The sequence below is a fragment of the Monopterus albus genome, unplaced genomic scaffold (assembly GCF_001952655.1).
Source record: "Monopterus albus unplaced genomic scaffold, M_albus_1.0 scaffold655.1, whole genome shotgun sequence".
In the NCBI taxonomy this organism is placed as follows: Eukaryota; Metazoa; Chordata; class Actinopteri; order Synbranchiformes; family Synbranchidae; genus Monopterus; species Monopterus albus.
Genome location: NW_018128535.1, coordinates 24758 through 44446, shown reverse-complemented (window position 1 = coordinate 44446; position 19689 = coordinate 24758). Strand labels below are relative to the sequence as shown.

Here is a 19689-nt window from a genome sequence, read left to right as displayed (position 1 = left end):
TCTCTACATAAACTTTGCACCTACTCATGCTGGAGTTTATTTAGCCTTGATGATATTAAGACTTATCACACAGTTCAATCAACACCTTCAGGAAGGAGGATTTAGTCCAGGACTCTTGTATTTGTGCTAGATGTATTTAAAACTCATTTGTTTACTGGTCACAGCTTTACACATGGCTCACTGATTGTGGAACTACTGGTCAGACTTTAGACATTCTACACCGAATAACATACTTTATTACTTTTTAAAAACAAGACAGCCAACACACATTCTGGTGATGAGGCATTCTTCACTCATCGCTGGCTGCGGCTTCGCCTGGACAGATGTTCCATCAGATTCTGAAAGATGGAGCAGTGTTTCAGAATTAAATGCTTTTGTCAAGTGCCTTTTCTCAGTGACCTGTAATGACAGACATTCAAGAAATGTAAAAAATGAGCACTGATTACCTTGAGCTGCTGAATCTGGCACCATGCAACATCATCTAGCAAGTCCAAGTTGATCTCATCCTTGGTCTCTTCAGAAAAGCACACAGCCTACAAGAGAGGAAGAGAAGACACCTGAAAACAATTCAGTCCAGTTTTAAACCGTTTCCAGTAAAGCCAGATGTGCATTTGACAAAACTATAATCAATGCAATGTGGACAGTCTCCTCCAGGGCTTTAGTCAAATGTCTTCCAAGGCTTGGCCACATCCAGGGTTTACCTGTCCCTGTGCGGTGGTGACAGTGATGTGTGCAGCAGAGCCTGGCATTGCACAGTGCAGATCACCAGCAGACACTGACCTGGAACACCAAGATTAACACAACCTGTCCTTAGTAATGAAGTAAACATCACAGGTTAAGTCAAGCAAAGTCTCCGTTACAAGATCCTGCCCTTCTGAAGGCAGCGACACACCTGAGTCTAGGTTTGGTCCTTACAGTCTGCTCATTGTTCTTGTCCAGGAGGCTTTGTGTTCGTTTGAGAGCAAGTGAGGAAGCCCTGTAGAAACCAACAGCGACGTCAGGGCCTGCAGAAAGCTGGGCACACCGAGTCCACCACCCACCACCACCCTCCACCCAACCTCACCTGAGGCTTCCAGCGCTGCCAGTTAACGTTCTGGTCTTTTTCTTCCCATTTCCTCCCTTAAAGCAAAAGACAACGATGAGCAGCCACGCACGGACGCTGCGTGGGCCTAGTGTACTCTTTGGTATACTTAGAGATCCAAACGCCCACCCCACCCCTTAAAGCCCCACCCATATCCAAGTATTCACTGCACACATTAACACCACCTACCTTGGAGGCCTTGGATGAGACCCGCTGGACTGGTGGAGGCTGTTCTGATGGAGCAGCAGTCGGTTTTACTACAAAAACTGAAAGGACCAACGGTTCCAACAAAACCAGTTCATTTCCAGTTTTAAACTGTGCGTTTCATGGTCGAGACAAACCGTTAATTAGTTTAGTTTACTAAAAGAGCCATGCACCTCGTTTACTGGGTACCCTCTTCAGGGGCCGGTGCATCTCGGGACACTCATTCTGCAAGAGACGAAAATTAGACCCGGCCACACAGACACCTGTAGATGTGCGCAGGCGTGTCAACCTACGTGCACTCACCTTCAAGGCGATTGACACCTCACTGGCAGAGATCTCCTCCTCTGACGCAAAAGACAGTTTAATAGATGAATGAGTCCCAGAAGAATTAACGAGCTATAAATCACGGCTGGCAAAGAATAAACCGAGGACTCACCGCTAATTAAATCCCCAATGCGCGCGCTCCGAAGAGGAGGCGGCATCTTCATCAGCTCCACCTGAAACACTTTGTCCACTGTGGCCAACGTGTTCTCCAGTCTGGCCTCCAGCTCTTTCATGCGCTATTCCGCTGCAAAGGGAAAACAGGTGAGCACGTTGAGGACGGTGAAACGGGAGCCAGAGGACGGGGAACAGCTCAGACCTTCTTTTTCAAACTGCTGGATGAAAAGCGCCAGTGTGGCCTTCCGCAGTTCCCGGCTCTGCTGCTCTTTATCCTGGGCACTTCCCGCGTTTCTAATCCGCCTCACCGGCATCTTGTCTTCAGACGTTCCCCGACCTTCACCTGCCCCAACACCTCAGCTCTTCACCACAAAACACACACACCTGACAGTGCACCTTTATAATGACGATATTCGTGCGCGTACTGCAAACTCAGTGATGCGGTTCTGCCATCAGCGGAAGGATACTTTTTTATCAAAAGCCCAGGCAGACCTTTGAGTAACCTCTGGAAACCTTTTTCACCTGGAAACCGTAAAAGCAGATCAGTCTCATAGCTGGTGTTGGACTGACCATTATTTAAGGCACATAAATAATATATTCATTTTGTTTGAGCTGAATAAAAGTGTTGTAAATCCAGTAAAACGTGCTGACAGTGACAGGTGAGACTCACACTCACTGTTCATTTAGGCAAAACCTATGACAGGTAGGTGAACGTGTCAAAGGTTTCATGTGAATGGTGAAAAAGAGAATGGTGTCAGACCTGCGACATGCTGCAGGCTGTCAAATCTGACCATAACACAAATCCCCAACAACACACATTTTGTTTTCAATCAGTTCACGAACTCATTTATTGCAGCGAGCTTAAGTGTAGACATTCAATTCCTTCCCACAGGACTAAGATCATTTAATCTATTGTTAAAGAACAGTCTCTTCTGTACATCCTCTGCCATAAGGGGGGCATATTTAGTCAGTACGTGGTGGGAACAGGGCACTGTTAGTAATAAAAATGCATTACTAAAGTTACTACACTGTTTGCAATCTTTTTCAAGAATACAAAAATAAATAATCAGGATTTTCTTTTTGTTTTGGAGGAACAACTACTGTATGTTAATAGTCTGAGGTGGTCTCAGCTCATCCTCACCCTGGGTTAGGTTGTAATCTGTGCAAATTCAATATTTTACAACATTATGTCATCTGTACAAGTCAGCATCACTCTCCCTAGTCTACAACAGGACTATCTACACCCATTTCCCAACTGTCGATCACAGTGCTTCACCTGTTTTGGCCGTTTCATTGAGTTGAACGTCACGTCAAAGGCTTTCTTCCTGACACAGCATCACCAGTCCTGAAGAAACCCTTTGTAAGTCAAAGCTACTGTGTGTAAACCATAAAAAGCCATCCTGTACCCAATTTAAAACCCCCTAATGGTTCATTCTATGCTAGAGTAAGCAGTTCTAATGTATCCTAACAATAAGGCATGTTAGCTGAACACATACAGAAGGTTACTGTTAAAAATGCAGTTATTAAAACCAGAAGCTGGACTGATGAGTGTGACACTGCCGTTTGTCTTCCCTGACAGCGTATGGGAGTCGGTGGCGCACACCTTCCCACATGATGGCTGCGTTTAAAGCTACAGTGGACTGCAGGGCATGAGGAATGTTGAGAAGCAGTTTTAGTGATTGATATAGTTAGTGATTGTCATTGACAGCATTTTCCCATTTACATGCCACACATACGTACACAGAGCCTCACTCTGAACCTGTGCATGCAAAATGAAATATTCATTAAGACACAAACAGTCAAGGCATCGAGACTCGCTGCCTCTGAAAAACATGGGCAACTCTGGGTTCAGATTTCCTCCAAGTAAAAAAACCAAAAAAAAAAAAATCCTATGTACAAAAACACAGGTGGACACGAGTTACTTTTTTCTTTTTAAGAAAAGTGCACGTGGGAACAATCAGGGTCTGTACACAGTCGCAAACAACTGATCTCATCTGAGGAGAGTTAGGACACATTTAGGCAAAGTGGGCAAAAGCCTAAGAGACAGGAAACACAGAAACATCTCCACCACAGGGATGACTCCTTCTATACACCATCTGTAAAGAAACTCACCTCGACTAGTCCCCAAAGAGTCACTGCAGCTCTCTGCAGGTGACAAACCTGCAGAGAGCTGCCTGGAAAAAACTATGAACAGCATATGGAGGTTGTAGCAAAGCAGACCGAGGGTATCTTCCAGGACAGGGGAAGAAGAAGTACCATGTTTGTGCAACTGGAGGTGCTTCACTAGAAACCTTTTCCGTTCACAGCCCAGGCCACCAGCCACTACTTCCTTCCGTCTGTCCTCCTGTGTCCAGTCAGATTTAGTCTCCTTGCTGCAGGTGGTCAGATGAAGGGGCTTCCAAAACATTTAAGGCACCACTGGACGCTGGGGGTGGGCGGTTGGTCGATACGGTGCAAAGACTTGAGCTGCTCAGGGCTGAGCTCCTTGTATGCCAGTTGGTACTCCCTGTCGAAGGCCTCTGCAGGTACACAAGAGAGGGAGGGACACGTCCCAGAGTCAGAGGGACTGGATGTGAGGGTGTCTCTCATGTCTGGGAAGATTTATCACTTTCTTTTTTTTTACTTTTTAGAGACCGTGAGAAATGCAAAACCATTTGCACATTTGTTAAAGTACTCTCACTCACCGACATCGATGTTCTCCCGTCCCAAGGCCACCAGTGAAAGGAACAGTATTTCTCTATAGATACTCCTGAGAGAACACATAAATGAGACATGAGGTGTGTTTTCATTGACACTAAATGAGTAGAAAACACTGCAGATAAACCTTGAACCAAAAAAGTAAACAGGAAGGACAGGACTCACCTCTGTCGCTTGACCCCTTCTGGGCGCCGTTTGAGCTCTCGGATCAACAGGTTGATTGGTCCGTAGACGTCGTTGGTCTGGATGTTGCGGACAATCGTGTTGAGCAGAGTTCGAATCTCCTGGTGGTCTGTTGGTGCCAAAGTCCCCTTCTTCTCCACTGGGAATCACACACACACACACACCATCAGAATGCCTGCTGTAGTGTCACATCCTTTAGGTACCTAACCTACGTCTGACCTCTTCTGGTCAATGATGGTATTGCAACAAGTTCATGAACCTTTCTTGCCACAATCTGAGTGACTGTTTATCTGAGTAAAACACTGAGGATTACAAGCATACATCAACACTGGCAGACATCTTTACTTTATAAACCATGCAGAACAAGTTAATGAAGGTTGTTTTCCACTGAATAATACATGTATGGTTTTAGAATTGTTGACTTTGGTTTCCTTAAAATAAAAACTGCTATTAGAATTAAGTTAAAAGATGCTATACCAACATGCTAATTCCACACACAGCGGCTCTGAGTGTGCGCCATTTTAAGTGTCACCAGGGCTGAGATGTGTGTGTGTGCGTGCACTTACACAAGCTCCTCCACAGCAGGTAGAGGGGATCTCCAGGCTCCTGGTGCAGGTTGATGTTGTCCCACAGGAGCTGGACATACACCAGCTTACTGTCCTGGGACAGTGACGTCAGGGGCAGCTGCAAACGTAAACCTTATAGTTACAACACTGCCAGTATGGTACTATGTAACTAACAGCTGTATTTAAAAAGATACTGTGTGGGGAAGCATGAGCTTGCTCCATCAGGCTTGTAGGACTAAGAAACAAGCCCCCAACCTGTACTCCATTGTTGCAGTGTTCAGAGGTGAGAATGAGACCAGGTAAGTGAGTGGGCAGGTCCAAGCGACGGAAATACCACACTAGGTTCCAGAAGATGATGGGGTGCTGGCTGAGGAACTTGTGGGTGTAGATCACCTGGATGGACCAAGACAAGGTGGAATGAGACAGGCGGCCAAACATCTGAGACGTTGTCAGATGTGTGGCCGCCTGCACGCTGTCACAGTAAGTGGGTAATGGGAGTACTACCTGATCCCCCTCGTTCTCCAGCAGGGTCTCCAGCTCCTTGCGCAGCACCAAGGGGCTAAGGTACGGTACAGACACGGGCTTGGGGTTCGGGCGTTTGGTACCTATGCCATCCTGACACACGCACACACACACACACACACACACTCATTGAATTTCACTGCAGTATTTAACAGCGGCGGGGGTAAGATTATAGAAACATGTGGCACTGACCGACACCTCTTGCAGGCTGCAGGGCAGGCTGGTGGTGGAGACGGCATGTCCAGGTCTCTGGGAGTAGTCCAGGCTCTGCAGGGGACCTCCAACGCTGTTGCTGCGCGTCAGCGATGTCCCGCTGCATCGCTGCTGCTTCCCTGCTGCCTGGTGCTCCAGGAGGCCCAGGGGGTCAGACTGCACCGGCTCTGGAATCAGACTAGAAACACAAAAGGCAAAGACTCACACAGTTTGATTCTTGGAGCAGATTCAGTCTATTCTCAAAAACATCATCATTTTTGTCCACATCTGTTTGGCGTCTACCTCTTCTGTGGTCCAGAGTGGTTTTCTGGAGTTGTCTTAGGTTCCTCTTCAGGGAAAGTGATAAGATCTGGTGTCTTAATGTCAGCTGAACTGCTGGCAGTGGGCTGGTTACTGCTGCCGTGGATACTGTCTCCTGAGGCACTGGGATTCATGTAGAACCTGAAAGGAGGAGAATCAATCTGCATTTCTTAGGAACAGTTTTTTCAACTTAAGAGGAAACTTTATAAATCATCTTTATCTGACAGAGACGAGCAGGGTGACAGAGTGAGAGAAGAGGAGAGCTGCGACACCACTTTAAAATAAAACAGGAAAAGCAATGACACACAAGGCAACAGATCCCTACCCAGTTACTGTGCGCATGTCATGAAACTCGACGTGCAATAAGGGAAGGAAGGCTGTGCAACAGAAAGGACAGCTGGTATTGAGGTTGGAGTCGTCGGCCGTCCAGCCCGCCATGATCTCCTCGTCGTACACTAGAGCCTCACAGGAGCGGCACTGAGAGCAGCTGGACATCAGCACCTGTCAGCAGGGAAACACAACCCCCCAGTTACTCACTGGACTTGTTGGTAATGCATGCACAGCAGCACCGCAGTGGTTGTTTGTGTCAGTCATGTCTGACCTCCAGTGCACAGTTCTGGAAGATGCTTGAGGAGGAAGCGTGATGTGAGGAGCTCTGCTCAGAGTCGGGGCCCCTGCCTGCTCGTGCTAGAGCTGGGTCTGCAGATAAAGACAAAACCAGGCTTTGATGGCTGACGGCACTCACCTGCTGACCTCACAAAGCCCCTTCCTTTCCACTTCCTCACATATTCATACTGCTTACAGGTCTGGTGGGTCCCTCGGCCCGTGTCACTGCTGCCACTGCTGCTGCCCAGGCTGGTGCAGCTCTGGTTCAGACCGTTGGCCACCAAACCTGGGATGCCCCCCCTTTCATGACTCTCATCTATGTCATGTTCAGCTAACACGTGTTCATCCAGATGAGCTGGGAAGCCACCATCGCCCTGAGGTTGCTCATCCTGCAGAGAAAAGTTACTGCTCTTGTTTACATCTTCACTGCAGTTTAAAAACTGTGTTCAGGTGCTTTCTGTGAGCCACAAACGATGAGCATCACCTCTATGTTTCAAATATCCTAACAACAATTGTAGCAATGCTCACCTCATCATCTGAGTAGGAGTACGCTGATGCCACTGCCCCCCACATTTTGCTGGCCACATTTGCCGCCTGCTTCATGCCAGACTTTAGCACATCAATCTTAGGTCCTGACAACAGGGTGTCCATCTTGATGCCTGAAATAGTGTTGATGACTGAGCCCAGAGAGCCTCCCTGTGAGGATTTGACCAGCGCTGTCAGTGAGGATGATCGAGCACCTGGGCTAGCCGTGGTACTGGAGGGGGTCTTTGTCTTTGCAGCAAAGGTCTTAGAGCGAGTAACAGTCGGGGGAGTGCGTTTGGGGGTATCATGTGGAGAGCTGGCTGGAGTTTTAACCTGAGGCACAGGGAGGCTGGACCTCCGCTCCACAGTCTGTGTGGGCTGTGGGGCATCTGTGGAGTCTCCTAGGGTCTGCTGGAGCTCCATGCTGGAGGACTTGACCCCCAGGGGGCTTCGCAGGCTCATATACATTTCAATCTCCTCTGCCAGGTTGCGGGACACCACTGCCGGCATGGAGCGTGCAGGCTCCTGACTGGTGACAGAGGCTGACTCTTCGCTCTCTGACACCAGGAGAGAAAGTGGGTCGGCACCCACTTCCACGTCCGCCCTCTCCAGGTTCGCACCTCGCATGCCAGACTCATCCTCTTGTGGTTCAGTGGGCTTCCTGTCCTGAACCTCCATTTTCACCTCAGTCCCCTCCACGGCTTTAGTATCTCGCTTCCCTTCTTGTCGTGGCCTCTCTTCCTCTGGTAGCTTCCCAAGTGTCAGGTCCTTTTCAGGCTCCTCCTCCAGGTCTTTAAGTGCTGTGGGCACACTTCTGGGGGTTGGGCTTTGGCCACCAGAGAGTGCTGCAGCCAGGATACGAGCATCAGCTCCCATCTGGCTGGCCATGTGGTCCACACCTTTCTCTTGGAGCATTCTAGCCCGGCTCTCGGCACTGAAGCTACAGCTGCGTTCAGCAAAGGACTTCTTCAGCAAAGGCTGCTGCTGGGGCTGGCTGGTTCCATCTCCTGCTGCTAGCGAGGCGTCGTCATCAGGGAAGGGCGCACTGTCGTTCTTGCTGTGTCTCCTGAACAGCTTCCCTGTACCTGTAGAATATGTACATGTAGGAGAATGTGTGATTTAATTTGCAGTAATTAAACTTAAAGCTGAACCACTTCACTCAGACCTCCTCTTCCTCCTCACCTGTTTCACCATCAAAGCTCCCTGTAGACAGCTTCACAATACTAGGAACAGATGGGAGCACATCAGCAGGACTGGAGGGTTCTGCTACTGCTCCGTCACAGTCCCCTGAGCCAACACTGTCGCCTCCTGGGTATATACAGTAGTGCAGAGTCAACACATCAACATTAGTGTACAAGAAGAACATGGAGGTTTTGTGCACGTGCAGCGTATGAGAACAGAAACAGCTCCTCTTACCATGATGCTCTGTTTTCGCCTTGTTTCTGTCTTCAGTGGACAGGACAGCTGGGAGTAAAGGCTCAGTCAGCTCCTGGTGTATCTCATCCTTGGAGCCATAGCCTTGATCAGACTGCTTTTCTGTGGATCGCACAGTCACACAAATCAGTTTATTCACAAAAGTCTACTTTTAAACAAGATATGATCAAAGGAAACATGTTTTTCTTTAGTTTTTACAAGCTCACTCCATTATTAAGCTACTGATAAAGACATCTGTCATTTCTGACTCTCAGGTTTTACAGTTTGAGATGTGCAGCTTTGGGGAGTCAGTACCTGTACTACAGTGGTTGTCTGTTGCATCTCCCATACTGTGACTGTGGGCAAACAGGTTATGTTCCTCACCATTGACCTCACTGGAGCTGTCAGCACTTCCATGACTCAAATGGTCTGTGTCAGTGACTGCTGACCCTCCTACTGATGGATCCATGTAAAGACACAGAAAGAAAAACGTGAGTAAGACAACAAGGAAACAGACTGCTGCAAAAAAACAAAAACAAAAAAACAAATTCAGATATGCATCCCATTCTGCAGCCCTATCATACTGTAGCATTCTCACCTGTGGTACCAAGTGTGGGTCCCTTCTTGGAAGATGTACGGTGCAGGGCGTGCTTGAACTGGGCCACTCCTCGAAGCACATTCCGAACCTTGGTCCACATAAAGAGGCCGCTGCGGTTTCGGCTCGGCCATGGACTCTCTAAGATAGCCTGCAGAGCAAACAGATCATCTGTCAAACTGAATCCTTTAAGCGTGCAGGTGAGCCTTCTGCACACTAGAAATTGGTTTACCTTGTTGTAGTAGCCATACGTGATGGCGTTGGGCTGTATTCCAGCCTTCTTCATCTCAACCAGGACTCGGACAGCCATAACCGGAAGCTGCCACACACCACACAGCTGCATCACCACCCGGTAACATACCTAAAAGCAGAGAAATGGAAACATTCATTAGCCTTGGATTTAAAAAGGCCCAGATATCTCTCATACATCATGTGACTGTACCTCATCCAGCGCCTCCACCTCAGTGGTCCTCATCTTCAAGAGGACGTTGTAGGCCTGCTGCATGGCGCGGCTCTTTGACTTGGCCAGTCGCACTCCTGCTGGCAGGCAGATGAACCATATGCTGTAGCAGTGGCTGAAGAGACAGCGGCCCCACAGCGGTGGGTTCGAGTAGAAACGCTTTGCCATCTTGTAGGCGAGCTTAATTTCCTGTTAGATGGTGCAGACGGTTCAGTTTACCCACAGGTTAAAGTCACGCCACCACCCGGCCCTTATCCTGTGCTAGGAGAAGGTTACTGCTGCTGCTAAGAGTGACCGTGCGAGCATGTACACACCTGCTTCGTCCTCTTCCCCAGCAGGGCAGGGCTGCTGGACAGGCTGGCCCCTGCTGCTCTGCTGCTCAGCGCTGGCCGTAACGCTCTTTGACGGTCAAACAGATCTATCTGCAGTCTGGGAAAACCTTTATAGCTGTGCAGCGAGAAACAAGAGTTTAACTGAAAACACTTAAATACTCCAACACAGGACGGTTAACACTGTCACACTGTTTCTTATATAGCGAAGTTTTTATCCACCACAGCTGAACAAGACATACGTGTATTGCGAAGCAGGCTCAGGTCCGTTGTTAGCTGGGGGTTCGGGGGGCATGACAAAGACGGTGTGTTCACTCTTTTGAGACTCGTCCAGCTCCAACAGTCTCGTATCCTCAGACGACTCTCCTTCAACCTGCAGCGAGGATCACATCCAGAGCATTAGTGATACTCAACGCTGTCTTGAGCTTTAGAAACAGCACGGTCTGCCGGCCAGTTCCTGACTGACTGACTGCAGAGAAGTAAACAACTACAAGCATATCACAATTTCCAGGTAGGTGGTCAAAGCTGCTGATTTGATTGAGGTTAGAAAAGCAGGAGGAAACTTCCACACTCCCTTTGGAATGCATTTATCAAAATGAGAAAGTGGAGGTGTCTTATCAAATCTTTAATCAAACATAAAAAACAAGGTGCGAGTGTAAGCGATTACCTTGGTGCCCTTGTCTGTGATTTTATCAGAGGGAAAAAGCTGCAAGAATAAAAAACAGAGCAAAGGCAACAGAATGAATCAGAGGAAATCATGGCTTCCTTAGTTTTCCAGCAGACAAGTGAAACAACATAAAACAAAGGCTTGTTTGTGGAAAAACCTCGGCAGGAAGAACAAAAAGAAAACATAAGACTGGAGTCTGGACTGACAATCACCTTCTCGACGCAGTCGTCAAAAAAGGCCAACCCGGTGTCCTTGTCGCTGACGAAGGTGCACTCCTCGATGAAGCGGATGAAGATCTGCGTCTTGGTGAGCTGGGAGTAAAACTTCTGGTGGGCGCGGTCTCTGCTTCTGAGAAACCCTGTAGGAAGGCATGGAAGTGTGTGGTATCGTTTCTAAAGCTGGCTGAAATCTGCTGTCTTTCTTGACTTTGCATTTTACTAATATAAAGAACCTGAAGGATTTAACTGTTTGTATTCATTTAAAAGAGAAAACTGTAAAAACACATTTGAATCTCAGGGTTCTCCTTTAGGATTCAATGCATTTATTGTTCCTGAGAAACCTTCAACAGATCAACGTGCCGCTATTTGGAAACATGGTAAAATATGCAGTTAGGAGCTTTTTCTTTCACTCTCTCTACTGAAACCTGAAAAAACAGTGAAGCTAAACGAAGCAACAAGCATTAGTGAACTCTTATCATAGCCGATGAGACACGTGATTGATTTCTGACAATAGTGACTCCTCCGATGCTCCCTGAATAGCAACGCCAATAAAATTAAGCACTGGGTGAAGCTATCTGTATTCAGGCTGTAAATTATGGATGAGCGACAAAGCCAAGAAGCTGCCACCAATCAGGTCCCACAGCATCAGGCTGCCTATAAGCTGCGTGTCCTTCCACATAACGTTCGTGTTTACCTTGCAGGTCGTAGAGGGAGTCTGCGGCCGTGGCCTTTTCAGAGGGCGCCTGGGTGATGGGTTTGAGGTAGCAGCGGTAGCCCTTCAGGATGGAAGCCATGAAGCGTAGAAAGGCCTCCTGGATTTCCATCTCCAGGGCTGTCTTCTTCTTGTGCCAGGTGAAGTCGGCCTCGATGGGGGTCATGTCCACCGCTGAGACCTCTTGTGTCGTTTGATGCGCTGAAACTAAAACACAAACAAAAGGTCAAATTTATTAAAGACTCCTTTGATTAACACTGTAACTATGGAGTCTTAAACTGACAAACTGGTGCAAAAGGTTATAGACAAGTCAGAAATAACAGATGTTTATGATTTTAAAATAAAGTTGTAAAAAGAAATAGAGCTTTAAGCTTTTATTGGTTAAAAAGAGCTAACTTTTATTTTACACTGGAGTTTCTTTTAATAGTTCGTTTTATGCTTTATGTTTACCTTATTTTAATGAATAATATTATTTTATTTTTACATATAAAAATAGTACATACAACGTAATCTATTACAGCAGCCCTGCTAGTACTGCAACCTCGATGAAAGTGGTTTTAGATTAAACATTTAGCTCTGTGGCCATTGTTACATTTAAATACATGATATTTCAAGGTGTTCCTGGTTTTTTGTCCACTCCTACCACTTTCTGCTTTACTTTTTAGCTGCTGTTCATACCAGTGGTCAGCTGGTGGCGCAGGCTGCTCAGTGAGTTGATGAGACTCTTGCATGGTTTCTTTGGCAGGTTCTTCCAGTTGCTGTGTCTCTTGTCATCAGACCTGTAACACACAACACAACGGAGTTATTTAGCTGAAAATAGCAAGAGACCTGCACCAAAACATGATGTGTGCTCTTGGTTTATCAGCTGTGAGCTGTGAATGTGCGGCACAAGGCAGGTGGTCACGTGGCTTTAGTGTCAGAGCATACAGGTAGATAGTGCTGGTGTCCAGGTCCACGCAGACGACATCCGGCGGGGGGTCGTAAAGGTCAAAGTAGCGGGAGTCCACGCCCACTATGAATGGACAAGGAGCGTTGAGGACGCCTGCCAGAGAGAGTGGACACAGGGGGATGTAGGGACACTGCCACTGAAAGGGGAAGATCATCTGAGGAGAGACAAGTGGGAGAAGCAGGGTCAACACAACCAAGCAGTACTTGGTGGTACTACAGTCGCAAGAAAAAACTAATGGCACTGTTTGTAGTTTCCTGGTTTTGGTCAGGAAAAGTGACCTGATCTTCACAAAAGTCACAAATAACAACAAACACAATATTTCTAAGCTGATAAAACACGTCGTGATCATTGTCACTGGGACTGGCCCCGGCCCTGATGACCCTCTTCAGGATTAAAGGTATATACAGATCAGGGGTAGATGGATGGATGTTTAGCCACTAATTCATAATGACTTCACTTGGTTAAGGTGGAAACTGAGGGTTCATCCTAACATACAGCTGAATGACTCTGAAACAAGCCGTGTTTGTCTCATAATTAATGCTTTTATTTTTGCATGACGTCTTTTCCTCCCTACAGCTGGTTAATCCCAGAAGAAAGCTTCATCCATAATTATACACCAAGACAGTAGCAAAGATACTCTTAAAGTAAACAGTTGGGTCTTGGCCACCGTTATTAGAGGACTTTATGCAAAACAGAGGATCTGTTTACTGACAATGTTATTCTTTCATTCCCACAGAAACAGAACTGCACATCAGTGAAGTGAAGGTCTGGCTGTTAATGGCTTAATGTAAGCACCTAAAAAGGATTTAAATGAACTTCTAGCCACCTATTTTAATGCCATGGGGATGTTAGTGTGTGAGACTTCACGTCTCATCTTATACCTCAGGAAAGACAGTGGACCTTAACTTTATAACTGGGACACCAAAGACATTTCTGCCTGTCCTACAGCTCATTTTTACATTGTGAAAACAGGTCATAGTAAGTTTTCTGTGACGTTACTATACTTTAATCTTATTTTACAACCACAGACTGTGTCCAAAAGCGACAATTTACGCAGCTGTTGCTAAAATCCAACCGAGCTCACAACTCTGATGTATATTTCAAGCCTGACTCCAGGAAACTGGGCTCCTACTCACAGCCACCACAGCCTCGGCCACTCCGGTGAGCACAGCGGGCCGGAGCGAGTGCAGCAGGATCTTGCTCTCGAGCAGGACAAAGTGCAGCAGAGTGGCGCAGTTGTCCGAGCCCAGATTCATCAGCAGAGTGCCGTAGTCTGCCCCACTGGGAGGGAGGGACAACGACAGGTTCAGGCAGACGCCAAAAAGGAAAGTAAAAGGAGAACAAGGAGCAAAGAGCATTGTTGCTCAAATGACCTTTTAACTAGAAATCAGTTATTTGTAAGTTAAGATCATAACCCATTAAGTGTCATTTGGTCAGTGTTGCCAAGAGTTTGTTTGCTAATGCCGTTCCCCTGTTTGCCCACGCTATCACACTGTATCTAACGCGACCACTGAAAGCCTTTGTAACTCTCAACATTCATGTTTGTCACAACAGCAGCAGTAGTAGGTCACAGTAAGCTGAACAGCAACCGGCGGGCTGTGGTAGCTTTAACACCGACGTGACAGTTAGGCATCCTTCAGAAGTTTGCAGTGTGGCAGTGGATAAAGTAAAATACAACATGAATGAATGTGTCTGGTTTTTTCCCGGATCAATACACTGTTGTTTTCTTTCAGGCTGCTCAGCTGTTTTGCTTTCAGACAAAGTAGCTACACTGAGCTTGAAATGGAAACTCGATGTGTGTGTGTATACACTGAATATCGTTGGATTTGTTACAATAAGACAATTAAGAAACTACTTTTTCCAAATGTTTGACATTCTGTGAATAAAAAGATAAAACAATGAAGAAAATCACTGGCTGAATAACCAGTGACCTCTGCTTGTTTTGATTTTCCTTTCATTTGTCACCATCTGTTTGTTCTGTAGAGGAACCATTATGTTAACACTGCAAACCGCGGTGTACCTGAGGGGTAAAGGTGTGCACACGGGCTGGGAGAGGATCAAGGTGTCATGTGCCGAGAGCTGGAGGAATAGAATGTCATGTCAATAATACTGAAACAAAATAGAAATATACACATATTAAGGTATAGTTGTATTGGCTTTTATTAAAAAATAAAAGGAGGAAATAAAATCACCTGGACCAAGATTCTGGGTCTTTGAGGGGAAGGAAATGACACATTGTGCATGAAGTGCGAGATGTGCCTGTGGAGACATATCAAGACGTCAGCTTTGACGTCCACACAGTGCTTTATGTGCCCAACACAAACAGTCAAGTGAATACTTACTTCTCAATAGGCAGCGGGTGCGGGCCTGAGACGGACAGCTTGTAGAGGAACATCAGGAACTTGCGGAAGGACTCAAAGAAAGGCCAGCGGGAGAGCAGACAGATGCATTTGTTGGTGTTCACCAGCCGGTTGGGGATCATCTTCTTCTCCACCATGGTGACCAGGCCCAGCTGGATCTTCTGCTTCTCGCTCAGCAGGTCCACCGGGTACGGCTCGTAGAACTGGATGGCTGATCCATACACCTGCACCCAGACATGGACAAACACAGTGAGCTACGCCTTCAGGAGACCGGCTGGAGTTTTAGATGGACCCAAGCAGTTCACAAAACTCTACTGGGCAGCTTGTTCGTGGGAGCTGCTTCTCACCTTTTCACCTGAAGAGATTGTTAAGACAAACGTGGAGAAGACGGGCAGAGGATCACGTGTGTTTGGTGCCCAGCACTCGATCTTGGCACCCATGGGCAGACAAAACAGAGGGACCGACTCTGACAGAGGAAAAGAATCATAGTCCTCCTCAGGATAACGGAAGATTAGACCTGGAGGGTGAGAGGAAACATTGATTATGGCTGTAAAATGATGGACTTTAACTATTTCTGTGCTAGTCTCCACATACAACAGTAACTTAAACCCCTAGACAGGTTTTGTTTCTCTGGAGGAACTAAACACATGTCTCTGAGACACAGGGAGCTCGGTTTCCTCTACTTCAGATCAAAAGTCAGTCTGTTTCAGGAAGTTATTGTTCCGCTCCTCAGTGCAACCCGTTGCCGGGTGAGACGTCATTCTGACAAGACACATGCATTCTTGTGCTTACACAAACTAGACTACAGACTCACAAATAATGGGCGGGGCAGGATGCGCCGTTGTCTGCTTCTCAGGAAAACGCTGGCCAGAAAAGATAGAGCCAGAATGTGTGACGTGCATGGGTGTGTGTATATGTCAACACTGATTATACGCATGTGGCACAATGACCCTTTCAAAGACCATGCTGGTTCAGTCACCAAACTGTAATAAACAGTTACTAACATTTAGATTTACTACTGTTGCTAGAAAGCATTTTTAACAATTAACATCATGTACGGAGGCGGTTTTCAGCCAAAAATAAAAATACTCAAAGAAAGTTGAAATTATGAGCAAGTCAGTCGACATTTCAACTCGATGTCGTCGTTCGAAGTTCTCTGTCAAACCACAATAAGATCACAGGACACATATCAGCTCACAAGTCTGTGCGCTAAGACGAAGATGGAAAAGAGTTTCTCTGCTGCCAGTACTTGGAACAATTTACAGAGAGAACTGGACACATCGACCAAATTTAAGACATCTGTCTCATGTTCCTCTGCAATGCTCAAAGTGCATTTTAAACAAGTTGTAGTCGCTGCCTCTTTACGTGACTGTAACGTTACTATGTGGCTGTGTGGTATTGTAAATCCTGCCATTCTGGCCAGGTCTCCCTTGTAAAAGAGGTTTAAAATGTCAATGGGACTTCCTGGTTAAATAAAAACAGGAATGAAAATCTCACACACTAGCTCATCAGCTTTAACAAGTCATCATTATAGTTATCAGATACAGAGTCAACACGTTACTGAACATACTTCACTTACTACCTGGTTGTTTCAAAGGTTTGACTTACCAAGAATATTTTCGTTTTTCTTTTCCTGAGCGTCCACGACTATGGCCTCTTTGTTTCAGACAATACTCACTAACCACCCCTACACACAGTGACCTTTAGAGATGCTTTCATTTCTTCTTAATTCTTTTTCATACATCCCTAATAACAGCCAATAATTACTGTCTACTGTGCAGAACAATAACATTAAAGTAACTGCGACATTCTAATCTGTTCTAAATGAATGCAGCCATGTTTTATTTCAAGCAGTTTTCTGTTTAGAAATACAGATGTCTGACAGATCTATTCACTAATGTAAGTGTCCTCATCAGCAGCTATGGCACCAGGTGGGATAACTGTAGCAGGTGAGCCATCAAATGACTCATCTGAAACGCAGCAGAGGTAAAAGCTGATGAATCAAGTGCTGCATTAATAATGGTGATAAGCAATGAAAGCCATAAAATGACAACAGGGAGACAAAGAACTGGAACAGGAGACACCGACAGCTGAAGACGTGATGATATTATGAGCAAAATGCAACATTTCCACGGTGAGTCATGAGACAATATCAGACGTTCACTCACCAGCTTTGAAACTGATGGAATTGGAGGCAGACACTGACTTTTTGTAACACAGGAACACACTGGAGCCCCACTGGAAGGTTCAGGACAAGGCACACACACGTTACACCTTTGTTCTATTAGATGTGATGCTGCCAAAGACACAAACAGACATGACAATCTGACCTACCATGCCACAGTTGAGGTTCTTGTCCACTTTGCAAAAGGTGTGTGGTGGCGTCTCGCCCTTGCTGGTGATGATGACGCAGATGTCCGTCACCGCCAGGGAGTTCTGTGGCTGGACGGGCAGTGCTCGGCGCAAGGTGATGAAGATGCGCTGCGAGGTGGCGGAGCTGTTGTTGACGTTGGCACAGCGGCCATACGGTGTGGCCTGGATGACCTCACAGCCCTGGATCAGACGCTCCTTCCCCTCATTCAGAACCCTGAGAAACAAACACAGTGCAAATGTTAACTTGGCACATGATGCCACATATCCTGTACCTCTGTCAGGAGAGGAGATGAGATTATGTACAGAAGGGGACAGCAGGGATGAATAAGGCCACAACCCAGTGTGGCCCTTAACACCCTGGATTTAGACCTAAAGTGCTCAGAATGGTGAGGAAACTGAGGCGGCAGGCAGCAAAGGGGAAGTGCTGTCCAGGAATCCGTTTTCTGACAGTTTGCTGCAAAAGGACAAAGAACTTGTAACAGTAACGTTTCACTGACTACATGAGGATATTCAAGTCTGGATGCAGTACTGCCATGTGACAACACCAACCCATAGTGAGAACCTCGTTAACTAGGAGGCTGAACTGTGGCTCTGGGATGAGGTTCATCTCTGGTCCTCCTGATGCACAGGGAGAGTCGGTGTGTGGTCGGCCCACGGACTTGCCTCTTAAGGCTCCGGTTTCCCTTGGAGGCCTGTGACGTGACTCAGACATATTTCCCAGCTGACTCATTCACATCCCAGACAGTGAAGGCAAACGTGCATATGAAGACTAAAATCCAGCTTAGTACAAAATAAACACCTAGAAGTTAAGAATATGGGTCGATACCAAGATGTGTGGTGCATTATCAGCCTCTGCTTCTTTATCGCTGCCCCACTGCTTTGGCCCTTTCTGCATGACTGCAGGGCTTCTATGGCAGCATGCCCCACACCCCCCCTCTCCATCTAGACAATGCTGTGTGGGAGGCCAGATGCTTTCACTGCTCCTCTCTTTAAACTGAGGCAGACCTCAAAAGCACTTTTTTTATACATTTTGCAGGCCACAGGAAGTCAGAAGAGGACAGCTGCCAGCAGATTCCCATTTAGGAGACAACAACAGTCCTAATGGACACAGTGGGGCGTGACGTGTCGAGTCCTGGGCTGGGAACGCTGGCCTCACTGACAGCATACAGTCATGGGCAAAAGGAAGCATGAATGATTTACAGGTTGATAGTTTTTCAGCAGTTGTCAGCTGATGGGAGAGGAAGACACAGGTGTGTCAACATGGCAGCAATGCACACAACTATCATTTATCAGTAACAAGACGCACAGTGATGAATTCCACGTTAGGAGTGACTGTCTGCTGCAATAGAAGGGACTCCTCTTCATTACACTACATGACTGATTTAATGCTTCATGCAATGGACACCGTACATCCCTGAATGAACATCGGTTTCCATGTTCTCCAGCCCATCTGTCAAGATTGCACCATCTCTTAAAGGAAATGACTTGACATACAAACTGTCATTTATGCCAAGTGCACCAATGGCTGCGTTGTTTCATAAGGGCTTTATATAGCTGTGAAACCACATTGATCAGAAAGGTGAAATCACAGAACTAACAGAACACAAAGTGGTATGTTGTGACTATATACAGCATTTTAATGACGTTTCTCACAGACTTGCATTTGCAGAGTGAAGCCGTCTGTGCTAACTGGAAACTCCAGTTTGTTAGCAGGACACACAAACAGGCTTCAGACAAAGACTAAGGTGTGTGGAAAACTGAAACACCACAGGGAGTTACGTCATTGTTCTCCCAATAGTGCCAGTTACTTCAGGTACGTTGGGTAAAAAGCACTGATGATGAAATGTAGGTTAAACTTTCAGTTCGTCTTTGATCAAGTGAAAGCCATGACTTAACGAAGTCCCCTCTTGTAACACCACAGAAGGAAGCAGGGAAAGTTCCTCTTGGACAAGATCCAAGAGGTGTGTCCGACAGGGAGAGCGCCATGACCGAACGGGGCGAGTGAATGAAGCAGTCAACACAACCTCCTTTCACTTTCCAAAGAAGAGGTCATGCTGTCAAAGCTGAGTTGAACATGACCAACAAGAAAGTACAAACCTAGGAAATGATATTCACTTTTTTCACAAGTTGTTGCTTAGCAACATCTGTCACAGTCATCTCATGATAAGGTTGATGTGGATCTGAAAGCACAGTGTGATGTCATCCACCAGCCGCTGGAGCTTCCCATGCTAAGTGGCTGAAAGATGCTTATGATGCACACCAGTAAAATAATCCTGCA

General features: G+C 46.6%; 2 protein-coding genes across 6 annotated transcripts in view; both read right to left on the bottom strand.

Moving 5' to 3' along the window:
- Positions 1-213: 213 nt before the first annotated feature.
- Positions 214-2117, bottom strand: cdca9 (cell division cycle associated 9). Its single transcript, XM_020588872.1, has 10 exons — positions 1926-2117; positions 1722-1853; positions 1589-1629; positions 1459-1510; positions 1271-1347; positions 1064-1119; positions 893-976; positions 702-780; positions 447-533; positions 214-338 (listed from the first exon to the last, which is right to left on the bottom strand). Exons 2-10 carry the CDS (start codon positions 1840-1842, stop codon positions 294-296), a joined length of 642 nt encoding a protein of 213 aa, XP_020444528.1. The 5' UTR covers positions 1843-1853; positions 1926-2117; the 3' UTR covers positions 214-293.
- Positions 2118-2546: 429 nt separating this feature from the next.
- dennd4c (DENN/MADD domain containing 4C) overlaps positions 2547-19689 on the bottom strand; it is a 25573-nt gene continuing 8430 nt past the window's right edge. For 4 of the 5 annotated variants that reach the window (XM_020588868.1, XM_020588866.1, XM_020588869.1 and 1 more), the window contains exons 3-34: positions 17373-17625; positions 17207-17276; positions 15386-15555; positions 15021-15262; positions 14871-14937; positions 14699-14757; positions 13815-13959; positions 12657-12832; positions 12408-12508; positions 11712-11936; positions 11012-11157; positions 10800-10838; positions 10375-10505; positions 10118-10250; positions 9786-9992; positions 9576-9704; positions 9347-9494; positions 9064-9204; positions 8752-8871; positions 8518-8643; positions 7339-8420; positions 7007-7199; positions 6806-6903; positions 6530-6705; positions 6187-6345; positions 5884-6082; positions 5674-5784; positions 5425-5562; positions 5170-5287; positions 4586-4742; positions 4408-4472; positions 2547-4242 (exon numbers count right to left, since the gene is read on the bottom strand). In XM_020588868.1, the coding sequence (XP_020444524.1) occupies positions 4106-4242; positions 4408-4472; positions 4586-4742; positions 5170-5287; positions 5425-5562; positions 5674-5784; positions 5884-6082; positions 6187-6345; positions 6530-6705; positions 6806-6903; positions 7007-7199; positions 7339-8420; positions 8518-8643; positions 8752-8871; positions 9064-9204; positions 9347-9494; positions 9576-9704; positions 9786-9992; positions 10118-10250; positions 10375-10505; positions 10800-10838; positions 11012-11157; positions 11712-11936; positions 12408-12508; positions 12657-12832; positions 13815-13959; positions 14699-14757; positions 14871-14937; positions 15021-15262; positions 15386-15555; positions 17207-17276; positions 17373-17625 (5461 nt within the window). In that variant the 3' untranslated portion in view covers positions 2547-4105. The remainder of the gene's footprint in view (positions 4243-4407; positions 4473-4585; positions 4743-5169; positions 5288-5424; positions 5563-5673; positions 5785-5883; positions 6083-6186; positions 6346-6529; positions 6706-6805; positions 6904-7006; positions 7200-7338; positions 8421-8517; positions 8644-8751; positions 8872-9063; positions 9205-9346; positions 9495-9575; positions 9705-9785; positions 9993-10117; positions 10251-10374; positions 10506-10799; positions 10839-11011; positions 11158-11711; positions 11937-12407; positions 12509-12656; positions 12833-13814; positions 13960-14698; positions 14758-14870; positions 14938-15020; positions 15263-15385; positions 15556-17206; positions 17277-17372; positions 17626-19689) is intronic. The other variant, XM_020588867.1, reaches the window with a different exon arrangement.

What these genes read in the sequence shown, in the direction of transcription:
- cdca9 (XM_020588872.1), bottom strand. Translation starts at nt 1,842, where the DNA reads ATGAAAGAGCTGGAGGCCAGACTGGAGAACACGTTGGCCACAGTGGAC. An exon ending in GGCAGCGCTGGAAGCCTCAG is followed by an intron (nt 977 to 1,063) that starts GTGAGGTTGGGT and finishes TGGTTTCTACAG; the next exon opens with GGCTTCCTCACTTGCTCTCA. An exon ending in TCACCACCGCACAGGGACAG is followed by an intron (nt 534 to 701) that starts GTAAACCCTGGA and finishes CCTCTCTTGTAG; the next exon opens with GCTGTGTGCTTTTCTGAAGA.